The sequence below is a fragment of the Artibeus jamaicensis genome, unplaced genomic scaffold, assembly GCF_021234435.1.
Source record: "Artibeus jamaicensis isolate MK-2021 breed Jamaican fruit bat unplaced genomic scaffold, CSHL_Jam_final contig_889, whole genome shotgun sequence".
NCBI lineage: Eukaryota > Metazoa > Chordata > Mammalia > Chiroptera > Phyllostomidae > Artibeus > Artibeus jamaicensis.
Genome location: NW_026522005.1, coordinates 5,479,118 through 5,497,177, shown reverse-complemented (window position 1 = coordinate 5,497,177; position 18,060 = coordinate 5,479,118). Strand labels below are relative to the sequence as shown.

Genomic DNA, 18,060 nt, shown 5'->3' with positions numbered 1-18,060 from the left:
ACCAACATTTACAGTAGTGCCGCGTCAGTGCCGACAAAGAAACCCTGGTGCAGTTTTTAGGGTTTCTGGCTTTTGCAGCTGCATCTCACTGAGGTTGCTCCAAGAGGTGGAGCCTCCAGTTCCCATCATTTGTGTCCTTTCCAGTGGAGTCTATGGCACATTCTGAAAGGCTCAGCTTGGTTAAAAAAGTATGGCTCAGGACCTGAATGGAGGCATGTGGCAAAGGACATTGAGCCTACATTTTTTTAAAAATCCTGCTATTCTTATTTAAGGATTATCAATGATTTAACTTAAAATCAAATACATTTTCAAGGATTCTGAGTTCATGGGGTTGTTTTTTAAAAAAATAAACCCATATGTGATTATGTTTGATTAAATGTTCAAAGAGGACAATTTTCATCACAATGTTAAGTGAAGATGTGTCACAAAAAATTAGATCAGAATTCAAGGGTAATTGAAGTTTCTGTGAATTTTTATGATATTATCACAGAGTATTTGAGTTTGAAAAGGGAAACGAGGGATTTGGGCAGCTTCCAGCAATGGTTAAAGAAGTTATGAGCTAAAATCAAATGTAGTCCCATAGACCATAGTTTTCTAAGGGTCCCAAAACATGGCTGTATAATGGACATGGACTATATAATAGACCCCTTAGCAGGGAAGGAGATATGGACCTGCTCTCTTGGATACGCTGACTTCTGATGCCTTGTCGAACAGTGTTCGTGTGAACCCCACTTACCGTCCCCCAGTGCAAATGCAGTCTGTTGACATCACAGACCAGATCACAGTCAATCTTGGCCACTATTTTGTCCCCTCCTTGAAATGTTTCTCCTTGTTTCAGGGATCCCCAAAGTAGAGTCTGCCTGTGCTCAGGAACTTATCCCCTCAAATTCTTCTGTTCTTGCCTCCTCATCACCTAGCTCCTGCTGTTGCTCTGGGAATGTCTCTGGGCACAGCACCAATTCTGCACTATGGCCTTTCAGTCTGCTGTGGGATGGGATGGGCTTCTTCTCCATGTCTTACACTTTTGGGGTTAAACCTTCTCTCCATCATGATTCAAAACCAGAGCCATGGACTGTGTAGGGAACAGACTCCACCCCATCTCATTAATCTCCTTGTCTTCCTTCTTCTGGGCACCCGGCCGAAAAAGAGCTGTTTCTCCTTCAGTCCAAAAAAAAAAAAAGATCCTTTTTAATGATCAACTCATGCTGATTGATTTCTATAAGGATCACCAGGTTGCCAATTCTGCAAACCACAATCTATTTGGGACACAGGGCACCCTGCTGCGAACGCAGTTTTACTTGAAAAACAGGAAATGTAAGTACATAGTCAGTGCAATAGTGAGTTTTTAGACAAGCTTAAATGGCAAACAGGATTCATCCAAGGAATGTTAGTACCTTTTGACTGACCTTTGAGATTCTCTGCTGTCCGTGATAAATGGAATCTTACTTATTTATTCCTCATTCCTCTGTGCTCAGTGGAACACTGTAAAAAAGATTAAAAGACTGTAGAAACTTAAAAGTGGAGCATTCACTGTTTCTACTATCAAGAAATAATCCCTAAAATTATTTATAATATATAACTACTTTTCTTGTGTACACTTTCCCTTTCTCTACACATACATACAATCATTTTTTGTTATATAAAATATGATTTTTACACTTATACATTATTGGTATATGTGGATCCACCTCACTTTAAAATGGGTGGGTATATTATATGGTAATTTATGGAGATTTATTATAATGTTATCAACTAGCTGCGCACTCATTTGCTGCAGACCAGAATGCTTCCCTGTCTTCCTATCACTAGTCCCTGTCATTGGAGATTTGCACCCAGCACCTTGGCTTTTTTGATCCTGGATTGGTTCTCTCCATCTCAGTCACTGACTTTGACTTTTCTGTAGCTGACTGTTTCCAAAATCTTTACTTCAAGCATTCATCTGTTGATCAATATTTTCCATACTTCCAGTAGTCCTTCGAATTCCAGCAGTTCTTCAAATTTATTTGGACCCTTAATTTGTTGATCTCTCCCTCCCTCAAACCTAAACCTGAACAGCTAATTAATGTGGAGAAAAAAACACTCAAGCATGTCAGCTAGTTGCTTTTTGAATTCATGGTCATGCCCTGGCTGGTGTAGCTCAGTTGGTTGGCGCATCATCCTGTCTACCAAAAGGATGCTTGGGATTTGATTCCCTGTCAGGGCACATACTTAGGTTGCGTGTTCAAATCCCAGTTGGGGCATGTATAGAAGGCAGCCAATTGATGTTTCTCTCTCACATTGGTATTTCTCTCTCATTCTCCCCCTCCCTCTCTAAAATCAATTAACATTTAAAAGTAAAAAAAAATAAATTTATGGTCACTATACCATAACTCTACTTGATTTTGTTGATATGTTAGCGTTTCCCTTCCCTACAATGACTATCTTACTTTTCCTTTCTCCTAAACCCTCCCCATATGTGTTGATCTGATGATCATGCCTCCTTGTCATGCTTAATAAAGATAAGCAATAAAGGAGGAGCCCTCTCCTTGTTTCTCACCATTCTCTCAAACCTGTAACCACAGTCTCCACTTCACTCCTGTGTCTGTGAATGAAGTGTTCCTGACTGTCTCGAACATCAGCCTCTCCCCTTGTGCCCTGGCCCATCCCCTCTCAGTGCTCAGGACAGGGCTCCAGCAGTGGTTTGATGGCTAGAAACTCGAACCCTGGAGTTGACTGCCAGAGTGTGAATCTCGGCTCTGTTGCCTGGTAGGTGTATGAACTTAGGAAAGTTACGAAGTTTCTTTGTACCTGAGTTGCACCTCTGCACAACGTGGGTATTAATGTAATCTACCTCACAGGGTTGCCATCCTGTAGGTTAGAGGACAGAATTTAGCAAAATACCTAGGACAGGTCGAGGCCCCCAGTGAGGGCTGTGTCCACGCTGGCTGCGTCTCACATGGCCGGCCTCCCTCCTCTATGGGGCCCTTCAGCTTGCAGACAGGGCCTAGGAATTTCGTTTCTTGAACAAATAGCAGCCTCCCCACCCCCCCAAAAAAACCACACACACACAAAAAACAAACAGAAAAAAAAGAACCCCAACCCTTCCCTTCACATTTCCCCAGCCCCCTGCTACCACTTCATTTCTCTGCTGGAACAGCAAAGCTTCTTGATTCCATCCACTTCTCTTCACCTTTAATCCTCTTTCTTTCCAAGCCTTTCTCATCTGGATTGCTGCAATGGTGTCCTAATACACACATTGTAAATCAGATAATGTCACTGAACTCTTCAGAAACCTCTCCCGGGAGCGAAACTCATGCTCTTACTCTGACACACAAAGATCAGTATTGATTAGATGTAGCCACAGTGATGCTGAGGAACAAACCACCCTAAAAACTCTGGCGTAAAAGAACTCTTTCTCCCGGATCAGCCAGTCAGCTGGTTTCCTCCCACTCCCCGCGGTCAGTGGGGAGCTGCCCGATCTAGGCTTTGTGGACCGGGCAGCTGGCTGCACAGCAGGTGGGCCTAGGGCCATTCTGCTCATTCTCAGGTGTCTCCTTCTCCTCTTGGGACAAGTTACCAGCAGGCAGTGGAAGAGCACAAGAGGGCCGGCCCAGGCATTTGAACACAGTTGTTGTATCACATCTGCTGATATAGCTCATTGACCAAAAGGAAGTTCATGGCAAAGCCGGAGTTCAAGAGCAGGGAAATAGATTTCTTCTTTTGTGAGAGGAATTACAAAGTGGCATGTTGAAGGACATATGTGCATCTGTGTGTGTGTGTTCATGCATGTGACGGGGGTACTGGGGCGGGTAATTCAGGATACCACACCGCTCTCTGACGTCTTACACCAGTTATCCCCTCACCCATGATGTTCTTGCTGCACGGGGCCTTCTTTCTGCTCCTTGAACACAACAGATTCCTTCCTTCTCTAGGACTGTTTGCACTACATTATACAATGCTGTACATTTATTGGTAGCTGTAGCACTAAAGTTTGCTTTCCAGAGTATTCCAGTGCCATGACAGCTATTCCTTTTATTCTTCCCTTTTTAGCCCATTATTTTATTTTTGATGATCATGAGAGCACTCATTGACTTCTGGATAGGTCCAAAAGCCTTTAGATTCACCATCAAATCGATAAAACACTTTTATTTTCCTCTAATACTGTGAAACCTGCCAAAAGATGACGAACAAATTAATTTGCTGTACATTTGATCGATAGGAATAATGGGCAGTGGGCAGAACGCTGAGAAGAAAAAACAAGTTTAATGGAACTTTAGAATTTGGGAGTTGAGATGACTTAGATTTTGTGAGCTTCGTAATTTAATAGATGCTATTTCCTAATCATTTGTAAGCTAATTTTGGTTTTCTTTATTTGCATTACAACATACCAGTGGTCAGTTGGGTGTCCATTTTTCTCAAGCATTCCAGGCGTGTGTGGAGTAATCTGAGACTCTGGAGGAGCAGGGTTTGCAAAGATGGAGGGTCAGATATAACGTGTATGTCTGAGGTCAGGGGTTAGCCCACGAGGCACGTCAACCCCAGGTGCAATGGGTGAAAGGGACCAGTGGAGAGAGGATTCAAGGCATTGTCCTTTCTGCTTCCGAGAGAAGAAGGAAAGGAGAGGGTTTTGAGATCTGGGGGAGCAGATATGCTGCTTCCTTATTGCTGGCTTAGGGAGAGCGTGCAAGAATGACTCTCCTGGTGGAACAAAGGGGAGACCTTCCAGCGGCACTCAGTGGGCTCAAGAGAGTGTGGCTTCTGCACTGTTGTGAAGCCCATCATCCTCCTGACTGATTAACCTCTCAGTAGCTACATGGTCGAGGGCTTTCAGCAGGTCATATACTATAATAAATGCTTTCTACCTGAACTGGTGTAACCTGCACAGTTTACCTATGACTGGGAGAAGCAGTGAGCATCGTTTACATGTGGGGCAGGAAAGATATGGGAGGCCACCCTGGGCTCCTGTTGGAGATCAAAGGGCACTAACTTCCCGAAAGCACTGGCTGAGTTTTATCAACTAGGAGTCCATGTTGTTTATTTGCATTTATCCACCCAGCATTCACCTGGAGCAGTCACCTGCCTCTCACTCTGTAACATTCCTATCACTATCCAGGGACACAGCTGCACTCTTGCTTAGTTCCAGGTCCTCAGATCAGATAACCACACTTACGTCTCACTACAGCCTTGTCCTGCCAGTCATCTCCTCTCTGGCCTCACTGTTTCCATTCCTGGGATTATAAAAGAGTACAGGGAACTAAGGTGGATGAAGCTGGTGGGCACGAGAGCAGCTTGGAAGGGGCCTTGGTATGGCTTGAGCCACCTTTTGCTAACAGTCCAACTGGCTGCTATGGAAGACCAGAAGTAGCAGCAGTTAACACTTATGAGTAGTTCTACTGAAATGTTCTGTAGCAACCCCCATCTTGTGCCAAGGGTTGTTAACAGCATCAAATGAGATGATGCAGATGAGTCTATTTTGTAAACTATAGTCCTAGGTGTAGGGTACTTTTAGTGCTTTGGAAAGACTGTCTCTCCCTGTGGGAGATTGTTCATGCCCACCCTACTGATGCCAGGCTTGGTCATGTGACTTGCTTTAGCCAATATCATGTGAGTGGACGGGTACATTTCTGGGCAGATGCGTGAAGAGCCAGCACAGGGTTTTCCATGTTCTCTGCTTCTTGCCCCTGTTTTTGTCAGCTGAGTTCTCTGGTAGCTTCTGTAAGCAGACAAAGCCCATTGCTGACCCAGGATGGATATACACATGAGTGAAAATAAAATGTGATTGTAAAATGCTCAGAGTTCTCAGGTTGTTTGATATTGCAGAATAGCCTGGCCTACCCCAACTGATACAAAGTTAAACCCAGGAAGTCTAGGATGTTTCTGGAAATTAGGATTCAGTTGTGAAATGGAATGCTACTATCAAGAACTAAGATTAAAACACTTGGGAAAATTCCTTGGTTTCATGTTAAAGAGAAGAGGAAGTTGCCTTTTTACTCCTTATTGCCTCTTTCATTTCTCTCCATGTCTTGTGGTTTGGCATATACATAACCCAGTGTGCAGAAAATGCAATACACTGTATTTATTTTTACCTTTTCTTTATTTTCGGTGTGCACACGTGGTTTCATATTAGTGTTAGGGGATGTGGCCAAACTGACTACTGCATTTAAAAAATCACTTTAGACATTTGTTCTCCATTATCTTTTTATGAAGTGTTATGCAGTTTGTTGAAAAAAAATCTCATCTGTGAAATAGAATAGTTTGTTTGTTTGAAGAACAGTTAACAGCATCACCTCAGTTTAATCCATTAAAAGTTTTATTTTTTAAAATTAAGGATTCCTGAAGCTATTACTCACTTAGTTTTTAAGTGAAAATAAGAATGCTCTAAAAGCATTACTGCCATTAAAATAAATTTCATGAAATAAATAACTATTTTTTCAAACAAATCTGATTCTGTAAATCAGAAGTGTGTAGGATTAAAAAAAAATAATTGTGTGACTTGACCAGGGAAAAATAGAGTGAATGACTTTCCAAGGTTGCTTTGTATATATGTGGGTGTACAATCTTCATTTGTATCTGTATTTTATCTATGCATGTGTGTGGAGCGAGAGAGAATGATTCATAATTTTTTACTTTGTTTTTAGGATTTTTACTGTATTCTTGCACAAAGAATACAAGAACAGTATCAAGAAACATGCAGCTTTCTAAGGTATGCATTTCTTGTAAACAATTTTATAGTTTTAGAGGAAAGTCATTGATATTTGATAGTTTTAATTTGAAATTCAGGGTAGTCTCCTATAAATGTCTACTATGGTGAAAGCCAATAGGGTGTATTGAAAAGTACATGGGCCTTGAAGACACACAGACCTGGATCTGAATCCCAGTATTTTCATTTGTTAATTGTGTGTTGGGCGAGTTAACACACCTTTTCTAACATGCCTCAGCTTTTTCATCTGTAAAATAGACATAATAGTACATTCCTCTATGTTGTAGATTAAATAAGACAGATTTTTTAATCTTTGGTTTTATCAGGATACCTACAAGAGTGCCTGAGACTTAATACAAATTCAACAATATTTGTTGAATAAAGGAATTACGGAATGATTAGCATAGATGAAAATAGTAAAACTGTTACATAAAGCCCATGGGTTTGCATCTATTTCTGGATGCCATATTCTCTTCTACGGCTCTGCCTGTTGCAGAAATACAACCAAATCAAGCAGTGCAGTCATTGTAGAAACCAGAAGCATGTTGTCTGTGTGTGTTTGTGCATGTATATGTGTGTGCGTCTCAGAAGACTGTTCATTGTATGATTTTATAACACATGCAACCACTGAGGCAAATACATCTTCATGCTTTTAATTTCCATATGATTCATGTATTTACCATAACTGATATCAGACCAGTTGTATATCACACTACCTGAGAATAAGTGCATGAATTAAACTGGACTGTAAAACAAGAAGCGGAAGCATCTTTAAAAACAAGGGTAATACCAAGAAGCTGAGAGCTATATAGCTTAAAAGCAGCTCAATTGATTTTTTAATTTCATTTAGTTTCGGTTTTGTATAGCAGTATTCTGATACCTCATCTACGTCTTCTGATCTGTTGGCCTCACTATCCCTCAGATTTTCTATTGATATACTATATTTTAAACCAGTGAAGAGCTGACTTCACTCTGCATCCACTTACATATACTGAAGGCTCAGGAGGATGAGAACTGGGAACTGTGGAGAAAGCCTTTCCAGGCAGCTCGGCCTCCTGCCTGTGCTGTGCTTCATTCCTCCCCCTTTCTGAGGACTGGCTTCCTTTGCTATCTTGGACACGATTCACCCGAGTTGCCCACAGGTGCTGGTGGCCTTGGCTGACGAGACTTCTAATCTAGCATTCATATCTTACTGCCGGAGGCTTTCTATGTCCCTCTTCCAAATTCCTGTGAGAAAAAAATTTTGATTAGGCCAGTCCAGCCCTGGATCAGCTGTCCACATACCAGCTGTATCCAGAGGGTAGAACAAATGCAGTTCCAGGGTTTACAGATGGGAAGTGGGAGGAGCCAGACCATTGCCTAAGGTCCAGCACCTGAGAGCATTTCACAGTCTTCTTTCAAAAATGAAGTTAAAGGATTCCATTTAAAAAAAATCATAGTAACTGAAAATATTGTAAGTTATTATTCTTTAAAACCAGATTTATTTAGTCAGCCGCCTCACCTCCCAAAGAACAAAGATAAAATCTAGAGGCGTAGAGTGTTATTAAGCCCAATCTCCTAGTAGGAACTATAGATGGATGACGTCTCAGAGTTCTGAAGCAAATTCTGAGAAAAAGCTATGCCTAGTGCTTACATTGTAAGTAATGCCTTGAAGTTCCGTGGAAAGCTAAAACCTGGAAATTATTTAACAACAAAGGAAGAATTATTTCAGAGACTATGTTGAAACATTATGGAAGACTAGCAAGTTGATAAAAAATAAACACCAGATGTGCCTGTTAAAGTAGAAAAGGACTACAGATCAGGAAGAAGGAGTTTAAAGTGATTTGGCTAAGATGGAAAATCCAACATTCAAACTTAATAATTTTTAAAAAGGAGATGCTGTAATTATTTTAGTTTTAAGAGGCAGTATGCAGATAATAAAGAAGTACACTGGGGTTCCTTTGTTATTGGCAAATTCATATGTGGAAGACCTAACTGCCACTGTGGCCGAATTTAGACATGGGGCCCCTAATTAAAATTGAATGAGGCCATAAAGGTGGGACCCTGATCTGATAAGGTTAGTGCCCTCATAAGAAAAGGCACCAGAGGGGTCCCTCGTGCATTCTCCCTCCACGCCCATGTGTGGAGGAAAGGCCATGGAGGACACAGTGAGGAGGGGGCCATATGCAAGCCGGGAGCTGGGCCCTCAGCAGGAACCAAATCAGCCAGCACCTTGATTTTGAACTTCTAGTCTCCAGATCTGTGAGGAAATCGATTTCTGTTGTTTAAATGACCTATGGTATTTTGTTATGGCAGACGATGCCATCCTTTGAATCCTTTTTGTCATGAAATTTGTTATCCAGATATTATTGTTGTGTTCTCTGTGAGCTTCTCCCAGGCCAAAACAAAAAAAAATCTGCACCGTTTCTCAGAGAACTGTGAGTAAGGAAGCCAATGTATTTTCTTTAAAATGTGTGAGTGGTGTCAACATCTTTCCTCTGTCAGAGGTAAAGTGCTTGTCCTGTTGGGTGTCTGGATGAGGAGACTTTAGGGTGTGGATGCCCAGAGTTGAGTTAAAGTGTGTAACTTAAATATATTTTGAGAGTTACATATTAATTTATCTGTTTGGAAATGCAGTGTAAATCTCAATCCCATAAGCCCTAGAACTGCTTTTCTCAGTTCTGCTACCTCTTGCTTATCGGAGCCAAAATCAGCCTAGCGTTATTGTAAGGCCTGTGGACAGTCACAGGGATAAAAGGTTATTGCCAGCACATCTCAAACACTCCACAATCCTGTCATATGACTGTGTCGGGAACAGGGGTTGTGTAAGGTAGGCTTGCTGACCAAGAGAGGTAGAGGTTCTTAGACATGATAAAACGTGATTTGATCAGAGACTGGAGTGGCCTTGGCCCTAGACTCTTTGTTTATTCATATATTATCACCCAGTGAACAAAGTCCAAATTCCCACAACTTTTCATCAGAGGCCTATAAGCCACTTCTGGCCTTCAGGCTTTTTTAAAAAATTTACTAACCTTTAAACACTTAAATATCTCTCATAAAAATCAAGCCTTTTGGCTTCTCTTTTTAGAAAAAGCAACAAAGAGCTGGCTGGATCAGAACAAAGTATATCCCTTGGAAAAGGCCTCAAGGTCCCCAGTCTCTACCACTCCCTAATGTCTTTTACCTGTCCTACTTTACTCATTCCCATTACTCGTGGGTCATTTGGGATCAGCGACCTTTAAGGAGGTTGCTCTAAACCAAACTTCTTTTTCTCAAAAAGCCTTTGGAGAACTGTATCAGAACAACAGGCTCAAATACTGAAAATCGGTCAACTTTACTGATTTTTTCACAAATAAAATATGAAGGAGGGGCTCCATTAGAATGGTTGTTAATGGGTTGAAAAAACAAACAAAAACTCCACCTTGGGGAAATACAAACTCATCCCTGGGCAATTAGACACAGTCTTTGGAAGAAAATTGAATTTTGCAACTTAAAAAGTAGTATTTGCCTTTCTACTTGGTACCTGGAAACATCCTAGATCGTATTAAACAAGACACGAGTAAGCATGCTGCTTGGCCACTCTGAGGACTCAGTGGTACCGGTAAGTGGAGGCATGGACATGCCTAAGGTGTAAGCAAAGGGCCGAGAGGAGTGACTGCATAGGGAGTGAAAGGAGGGAGAGAGGTGGGGGAAAAGAATAGAGGAGGTCTAAAGGAGAAGGAGAGAGGAGACAGGAGGGGCATCATGGGGTTCCATTAGCAGTTCTTTTAAAACCAGTGTTTGCATTCACTTTTGTTCTGGGCTGTTATTGTTAATTAATCCACCAGATGGTGCTCTGAAATACCAAATAAACCTCAGTCCTTAATTTAAAAAATTACCTTGCCTGACCTGCCCAGGATTGACAGTTATCAAAACTGGAAAGGAAGCATGCCTGACTACTCGTTATTTGAAAAAATATATAACTATGTAAAATGTTTTTATTAGGTGGATGCAATTTAGGAAAATTGGAGACGTTTAATTTTGTTCTTTTCAGTTTTCTTAATATTGTCTTTATACTTTATAAACTATAAAATTTAAAAACCAAGAGAATCATGATGAATATTTATTCCAAAACAATTTATGTGCATATATTCCTCTCCTAGTACTTAGGGCTGCAATGGGTCTCTTTTAGAACCATCTGTCCCCACTGTGTATCTGTGGGATGATGAGGAAAGTTCATTATAGGAGCCAGGTTGTCTGCTTTCAGCCTGGGCTTGTCAGTCACGCCCTGGGTCCATTCTCCGCATTTTTGTCTCTGTCTTAGTACACTTCCATCCTCCGGGCACCCCTCAGCAGCTGAAGTCTGACTTGTTCACCTAGCACCCAAGCTTTTCTCTCGGCTGCTTCCGAACAATGTTCCCAAATAGGTCTGACTCTATTCTCAATCCCATAGACACTGGAAGTGAATTTAGACTCTTGAGAAAAGTCTCTAATTTGTGACACAATATAAATTCAAGGGGAAAAATAAGTGACATGAGGGGAAATATGCATTTGGCATTTAACAGCCATAATATATGACAAATGACAGTGTGACTATAGCAACACTGTATTTTTGAAGTTAACCTGTTTTGAGTTCAGATTCTGACTGCCACACATGTTACCCATATGATGATGCCAAAACACGACAGCCTCTTTGAACCTCAGTTTTCCTCTCCTGTGTAATGGGGATAATACCTACTTTGCATGGCTGTCTTGGAGATTAAAGGTTACATATTTAAAGCAGCTTGGTCAGTAGGCTGCCCATCAGTTTCAGTGCCTTTTCCTTTTCTTCCTTACCTTACTCCTGTGCTCCAGCTCTAAATGTGCCCTCCAGTGCCAGTAACAGGGACACTGATGTGCTCCCCCCCCCGAGCCTTCCTCCCGCCCGGTAATCTGCTCCCAAACTATCCTTATGCTGACCACTGCCTGGGGCTCCACCATCTTGCTGCTGCCAGTTCCTCACTGCCTCTTTGTGCTCTGTGCTCTGGAACAACCACCTGATGACGTGGTTTGTGCCTCTCTGTGGCCACATGCCCGCCTGTGGCCAGGTCCCTGCCTGCTTCATGAGAGGCTACTATGCCAAACAACATGCGCTCTAGGTACATCCTCTACTCCACTTGCCCCAGTTGGATCCCCATTTCTGCTGCTGGGGTAACCTGCTAAATAATTGCCCCATTGTGAAGGCCTCCTTTAAATCACTGGGCATGATGATTTAGGCAAAGAGCTGTCCAGCTGCACTGGGCAGAGCATGTGTTTGCCACTTGGGTGTGTGTGCAGAAAGTTTGTGCTTTTGAAATTGTACTTGAGAGGTGGTCTCCCCTGACAGAGACAGCTGGCTTGAGGATCTGTGGAGCTGCCTCCGGGGATGTTGCACTGTCTTCAGACCTGGGTCCTTTCAAGGCAGGAGTGCCCCTCAGGGAGCAGCATGGCCAAGATTGTAATAGGAAGTGAGAAAAGTAAGGTGATCCACAAAAGATGGTGAAGAGCCCTGGCCAGGTGGCTGTGTTGGTTGGAGCACCATCCTGTACGCTAAAAGGTTGTAGGTTTGATTTCTGGTCAGAGCACATATATAGACTGCGGGCTTGATCCCCGGTTGGGGCACATATGGGAGGCAACTGACTGATGTTTCTCTCTCTCTCCAAAGTCAGTAAACATATCCTCTAATGAAATCAGGTTAAAAAAAAAGCAGTAAAAAGCTTAGAACTCTCGTGTCTCCAGAGCAGATGGTCCAGGAGCAAGAAGTGAGTTACAGGAGCCCGTAGAACTGGAAAGCTGCCCATTAGGAGATACGTTACCGTGACTGTAGTGGTTCAGCAGACATTCCTATTTACATATATTTAAACCAATACAATACTTTCTGAATATAACTTTTTATTTATATATGGGGTGTACAAAAGTAGGTTTATAGATTGAGTATGCAAAACACAGAGTTAATGAAGCTATTGTAATAATTATAACTTGCCTTCAATTCCATCTGAACAACTGTAAACCTAATTTTGTCTATGCCTGTATGTCCTGAAACTGCTTCCATGCTAAAATGAGTCCTTTAGAAAGTCTGTTTATCTGAATTACTTTTTATTCTCTGAACTTGTATAATCACAATTTTTTAAAAGATTTTATTTATTTATTTTTAGAGAGAAAGGGAAGGAGAGAAGGAGAGAAACATCAATGTGTGGTTGCCTCTCGTGAGTCCCCTGCTGGGAACTGGCCTGCAACCCAGGCATGTGCCCTGACTGGGAATCGAACCGTGATCACATGGTTCGCAGGCCCGCACTCAATCCACTGAGCTACACCAGCCAGGGCACAGTTTTTTTTTTGAAAAGTTCAAAATTTTGCCTCATCAGATTTTGCATTAAATGCTTAAAACCCAGGCATTTCAAACTCTGAGGGAAGTAATAAACATTGCTTAACAGAAGTGTTAAGGTACCACTTCACTAATGGTAGAAATGGCTGTGAACATCTGCTGCTTTCCATAAATAGTGTTCCTAATCACAGATGCAGAAATACTGTAGTAATTGGCATTTGATAGAGTTCTTAATGAAAATTTTATCTCCAGAACTTTGGCCTATTTTACACAAACAGCAACAACTATTTGAGCAATAAACCAAAATGCTATGGTTTTCAATGTCCTAGTTTTAGAGAAGGCAAAATAAGATGCTTCAATTTGGCAAAAGCCATTTCTTTTCAATCTCCTCTATGAAGTAGCTCCACGAATAGCTCTTCAGTTTATTCCAAATTGCACATGCAAGCATTTTTCCTTTTTTATAATTCCAAATGCCTTTTTCTCTGCATACTGTATATGGAAAACAATTAGATTAGTTTTCTGGGTTTTTAAAAAGATTTTATTCATTTATCTTTAGAGGGGAAGAGAAGGAGAGAAATATCAATGTGTGGTTGCCTCTTGTGTGTCCCCTGCTGGGAACTGGCCTGTAACCCAGGCATGTGCCCTGACTGGGAATTGAACCACCATCCTTTGGTTCACAGGCCTGCACTCAATCCACTGAGCTACATCGGCCAGGGCCAATTAGATTACTTTTGATGCCAAAGTGTTGTGGGTTGTATTTTAGAGTTTGCTGAATGAGAACTTGAAAAGTCAATGTAAAGGATGGATCTTATGGGCAAGGTCAACAAGCCAATTTCAAAGACTTACGCATTGGCTGGTTACCAGTCTCTGAATGACAAGTTATAGTGAAAGAGAGCAGACCAGTGGTTGCACAGGCTAGTGTTGGGAATGTAACACCCGGGAGTTTCCTTTAGTGATGGAACACTTCTCTATCCTGATTGAGGTGTTTGTTACTTGAATCTATGCATGTGGAGAAACTTCATAGAACAATAGACCAAAAAAGAAAAGAAAAAGAACAGAGTAGTTTATGTGAAAATCTAAATAAGGTCTGTATATATGAGTTAACAATACTGAGCTTCAATGTCCTGGTTTTGACAATGTGCTAAGGTGATGTAACATATTATTATTGGGAGAAGCTGGGTTAAAGGTCCATGAGAACTCTGTACTACTTATACATTTCCTTGTGAACCTTAAACTTTCAAAAAATTATTTTTAAATCATTAGAAATAACTTATTAGATATATAATTAGATATAAGAGGTTTTTTTAAATGCCAAAATGTGAGTTCTCTGAGTCCTTGTATAAGGCAGTGACAGAAAATGCTTTAGGGAAAAAAGGGACATTTGTAGTAATCTGTAGGAATTTTCCAGCAGTGTTTCCTAAGTAATACTTCCTTTTAGTGTTAGTTTCTTATCCGCCCCTTGTTCGTCCAGTTTCCACCAGTCTCCTGTGCTCCTTCATAATAACCGACAGCTTCCTGCCTCTCTGTCTTTCCCGCTGTCTTCTCTTCCTGTGTATAATATAATCTCCTGATTATTTCCACAAAACCCAAAACCAGGTCAGGCATTTCCATTTATAGTTATTGCCTGTGCGCACTTCCGTGTATTTTTCTGGAAAGAGGATGAGGTGTTAGATGAATTCTAATGAGCAGGGGTAGGTGAGACAGTGAAGAGAATTTGTATTTATGAGGGTGTGAGCTTCACCATGTAAACCTCTGAATTATTCCTTTGGATGGCAGTGTTACTAACAGGTGCCCCAAGTCCTTCGATTGTTCCCTTTTAGAAGTGTTCTTTAGGAGGAATGTGGAAAGGGATTGGAATAAATAAGAAATAGGATGGCAATATTTTCTATAATACTGATCTTGCTCAAAATCAGGTCACAGTCAAAATTGCTAATTTTCTCATCCCAATGCAAGAGCTTTTGGTACTTCAGAGGTCAGAGTAGATTTTCCCAAGTCATTTTGGGGTTAATGCTTATATGAATCTTGAGATCAGTTTGATACCAAATCTCAAGACAATAATCTCTGGTTGATTTTTATTCTATTCTTAAAAAGAAAAAAAAGTTGTGGGTGCAAAAGAAGATTTCTGATTGATATTCAGGAATGATTCTACATTGCTTGATTATATGAATAAACTTTGTAGATTATTGGAAATGCCTTGCTATATTCAATTTCCTTTATCATTTTAGACACTCCAAACTTTTCTGTAAAGCCTTTGGAAGTTTGGGGGTCAAGGGAAGGCCATAATAAAAATCGTAATAAAAATTGTACATAGAATGTCTGTGTGAAACAGAGAAAAATGATTTTTTAAGATTAACTATTATACAATAAATAATTACCAAGTGGACCCTACTACCTACTGGTATGTAATACGATTTGATGTTGTGGAGTAGTAGCAGTAGAAGATGGAGCATGAAATTACCATTTATGAGACATCAATCAGGCCCTTCTTCTGCATGTTTTCCATGCTTTCCACTGAATTTCAAATAAAGAAAAAAATTGTCCTGATTCTAGCGAGCCTTATAGAAATGAATGCAAAATGTCTCTGGATAGGTTCTTACTGACTTAGGACTCGATGGCATCGTCATTTCTTTCTCAGTGTCTCACTAGATGTTTTAGAGGTGTCTTCAGTGATCCTAAATATCCCAAATGATGATTTGGGAATCTTGAGCATGTAGACTATTTGAAGACATGATCTCGTGTATTGCATACCATGTTCCTGGGGCTTAAACAGTGTCTGACACAAGTGCTCAGTAGCTTTCTGTTGAGTTGAATTGACAATTTAATGTTGGGAAAAGAAGTTTGTCTCTGGATTCAGATCAGTGGTGGTTAGGAGCCTGGCTCTGCCACTGGGCAACCTGGGACAGGTTACTCCACATCCCAGAGCTCCAGCTTTCTCTTGTGTAAGTTACTGTCTGGAACTACATGTGTGAAAAACTAAGCACAGAGCTGGGGACGTACTGAGTGCTTAGTGAATGATTGTTCCCTTATTAACTCACGTCTCTCCTATCATTTTTCTCTTGGAATGTTCTATTTTTCAAAATGCAATTGATTCAAAAAGAAGCATTTTCAGAGAAAACCATTATTTCTATATGGAGTACCTAGACGCAAAATTCCTGGGCAGAGGAGCTAACTCCTTCCTGTATTTACTAGCTTTCCTGACCCTAAATCAACCAGTCACTTCCACAGAGGATTGCTACAGACACAAACAGGGCGAACACCACCCTCTAGGTTCCCACCAGCCTTCATTATTTCCTCCAACCCGCACAGTCATTATTTTCCAGCAGGCAGGAAAGTTTGTGTTCAGTTGTGTTTTCATTTGTTTCAGTTTATTTTCCACTTGTCAAGTAGATGGGTGTATGGACCTCTTCAATATCTGAGATGACCCAAGGAGCCGAAAATGCAGAATTTTTTTCTCCCTTGACATTTCATGGTTGATATATTAATTCCTCTGAAAGCTGATTTCTAAGCATTCTCATCTTTGAGGTTGATTACAAGTTCTCGCTGTCATTCAGTTGTTGTGGTGTGCCTTAAATCCCTCATTTATTTTGTGACTATTATAATCAATTATTGATCATGGATGGTATATCCGTGTATTCTAGTGCTGTGAAGGATAAGTAAAGTGAGAAGGAAAGTTGAGGGTACAGGCTCTGTTCTCAGGGAGAAAAGAAATATAAAGTGAATTAAAAATGTATTATATGTATAAAAATATTTTATATATAAAATGGCTTACATAAATAAAGATATTAAATAAGAGGTTATTATGATTATTGGGTTTGTTAAACTGGAGAGATAATTCTTGTGTATACTAGACAACTAGGAAAATTATTTGGGAATATTTACATGTGCATGGCAGTACAGTAATTTATATATATATATATATATATATATATATATATATATATATATCCTCACCCAGGGATATGTTTATTGATCTTGAGAGAGTGAAGTATTGATTGGTTTCCTCTCGTACATGCCCTGACCAAGGATCAAACCCACAACATTTGGTGTACGGGGTGATGCTCCAACTAACTGAGCCACCTGGCCAGGTCAGTATGTATATTTTTTAAAGTGCAAGAAATGTCATAGTCTCCTAACATCATAGGCTGTCCAGCAAAGAGGAAGTTACCAAAAAGGGCTAGAAGAAACTAGTGAGTATAAATAGCTGGTGCCCTCCCATGAGAGCCCAGAGATGAAAATCACCATCTGGGTGGAAAATTCCATTCCAACATGGGCCTGCAGTCCTGTCCAAGGAAACTGATCGGAGGGAGTTAGGATGCAGGGGCGGGAACTCTGAGCTAGGGGTGGTTCTCTGTGAGGCATGTGACAGAGTCATAGGTCCTTCTGGGTTAAAGGTGTCTTGGATGGAATGACCTTGACTATAAGATATGCTGGGAACATGGAAGAAAGAAGGGCAGGACTGAGGCTGGCTGGAGTCAGCACTAAAGGAAATTAACTGGGAAAGAGGGTGAACTGCCCTGCCTCAAGAAATGGACTAGAAGTCTAAATCATGAGGTCTAAGAAGGCACATAAAACTCAAAAATATTAAAAATATGAAATACTTAAAAATATTTAAGTATTTCCCTAAATACCAAAAAGTCATTTGTTAAAAATATGCAGTCACCCCTACCCCAGAGGTCCTGAATCAGAACCTGTGGGACAAAGGCTTGGGACTCTGCATCTTTAACAAGTGTACCTGATGACTTTTTATGACTAAGTTTTGGAAACACTGCCTTAGTCTAACCCTGTCTGGTGCCAGAATTCAAGTTCTCTGGCACAAGAGGTTTGCAGGACAAGGCTAGGAAGCAGGGCTTTTCGATCAGAGGGGTCGAGTAAATAGTGTATCAGGAGCCCTTCACCCTCTTCAGTTCCTCAGGGTCACGGTCAGTATAATTATGGGCCAGGTGTCCCAAAGGAAAGGAGGCTCTCGAAGGGCTTGAATAGTGCTATTAAGCATGGGGGACCCTCCCACAAGGAGGCTTAGTCCCCTGAAGCATTGGGGGAGGCTCTGAGGAGGACAGTACTCTGAGGTGAGGCTAGAGCA

The 18,060-nt window shown here is 41.0% G+C and overlaps 1 protein-coding gene across 1 annotated transcript in view; it reads left to right on the top strand.

Annotated features, from left to right (window-relative positions):
- Positions 1–18,060, top strand: part of LOC119061661 (uncharacterized) — a 62,259-nt gene that overhangs the window by 30,795 nt on the left and 13,404 nt on the right. Inside the window, exon 7 of the mRNA XM_053654963.1 lies at positions 6,618–6,682. Coding sequence (XP_053510938.1) covers positions 6,618–6,682 — 65 coding nt within the window. The remainder of the gene's footprint in view (positions 1–6,617; positions 6,683–18,060) is intronic.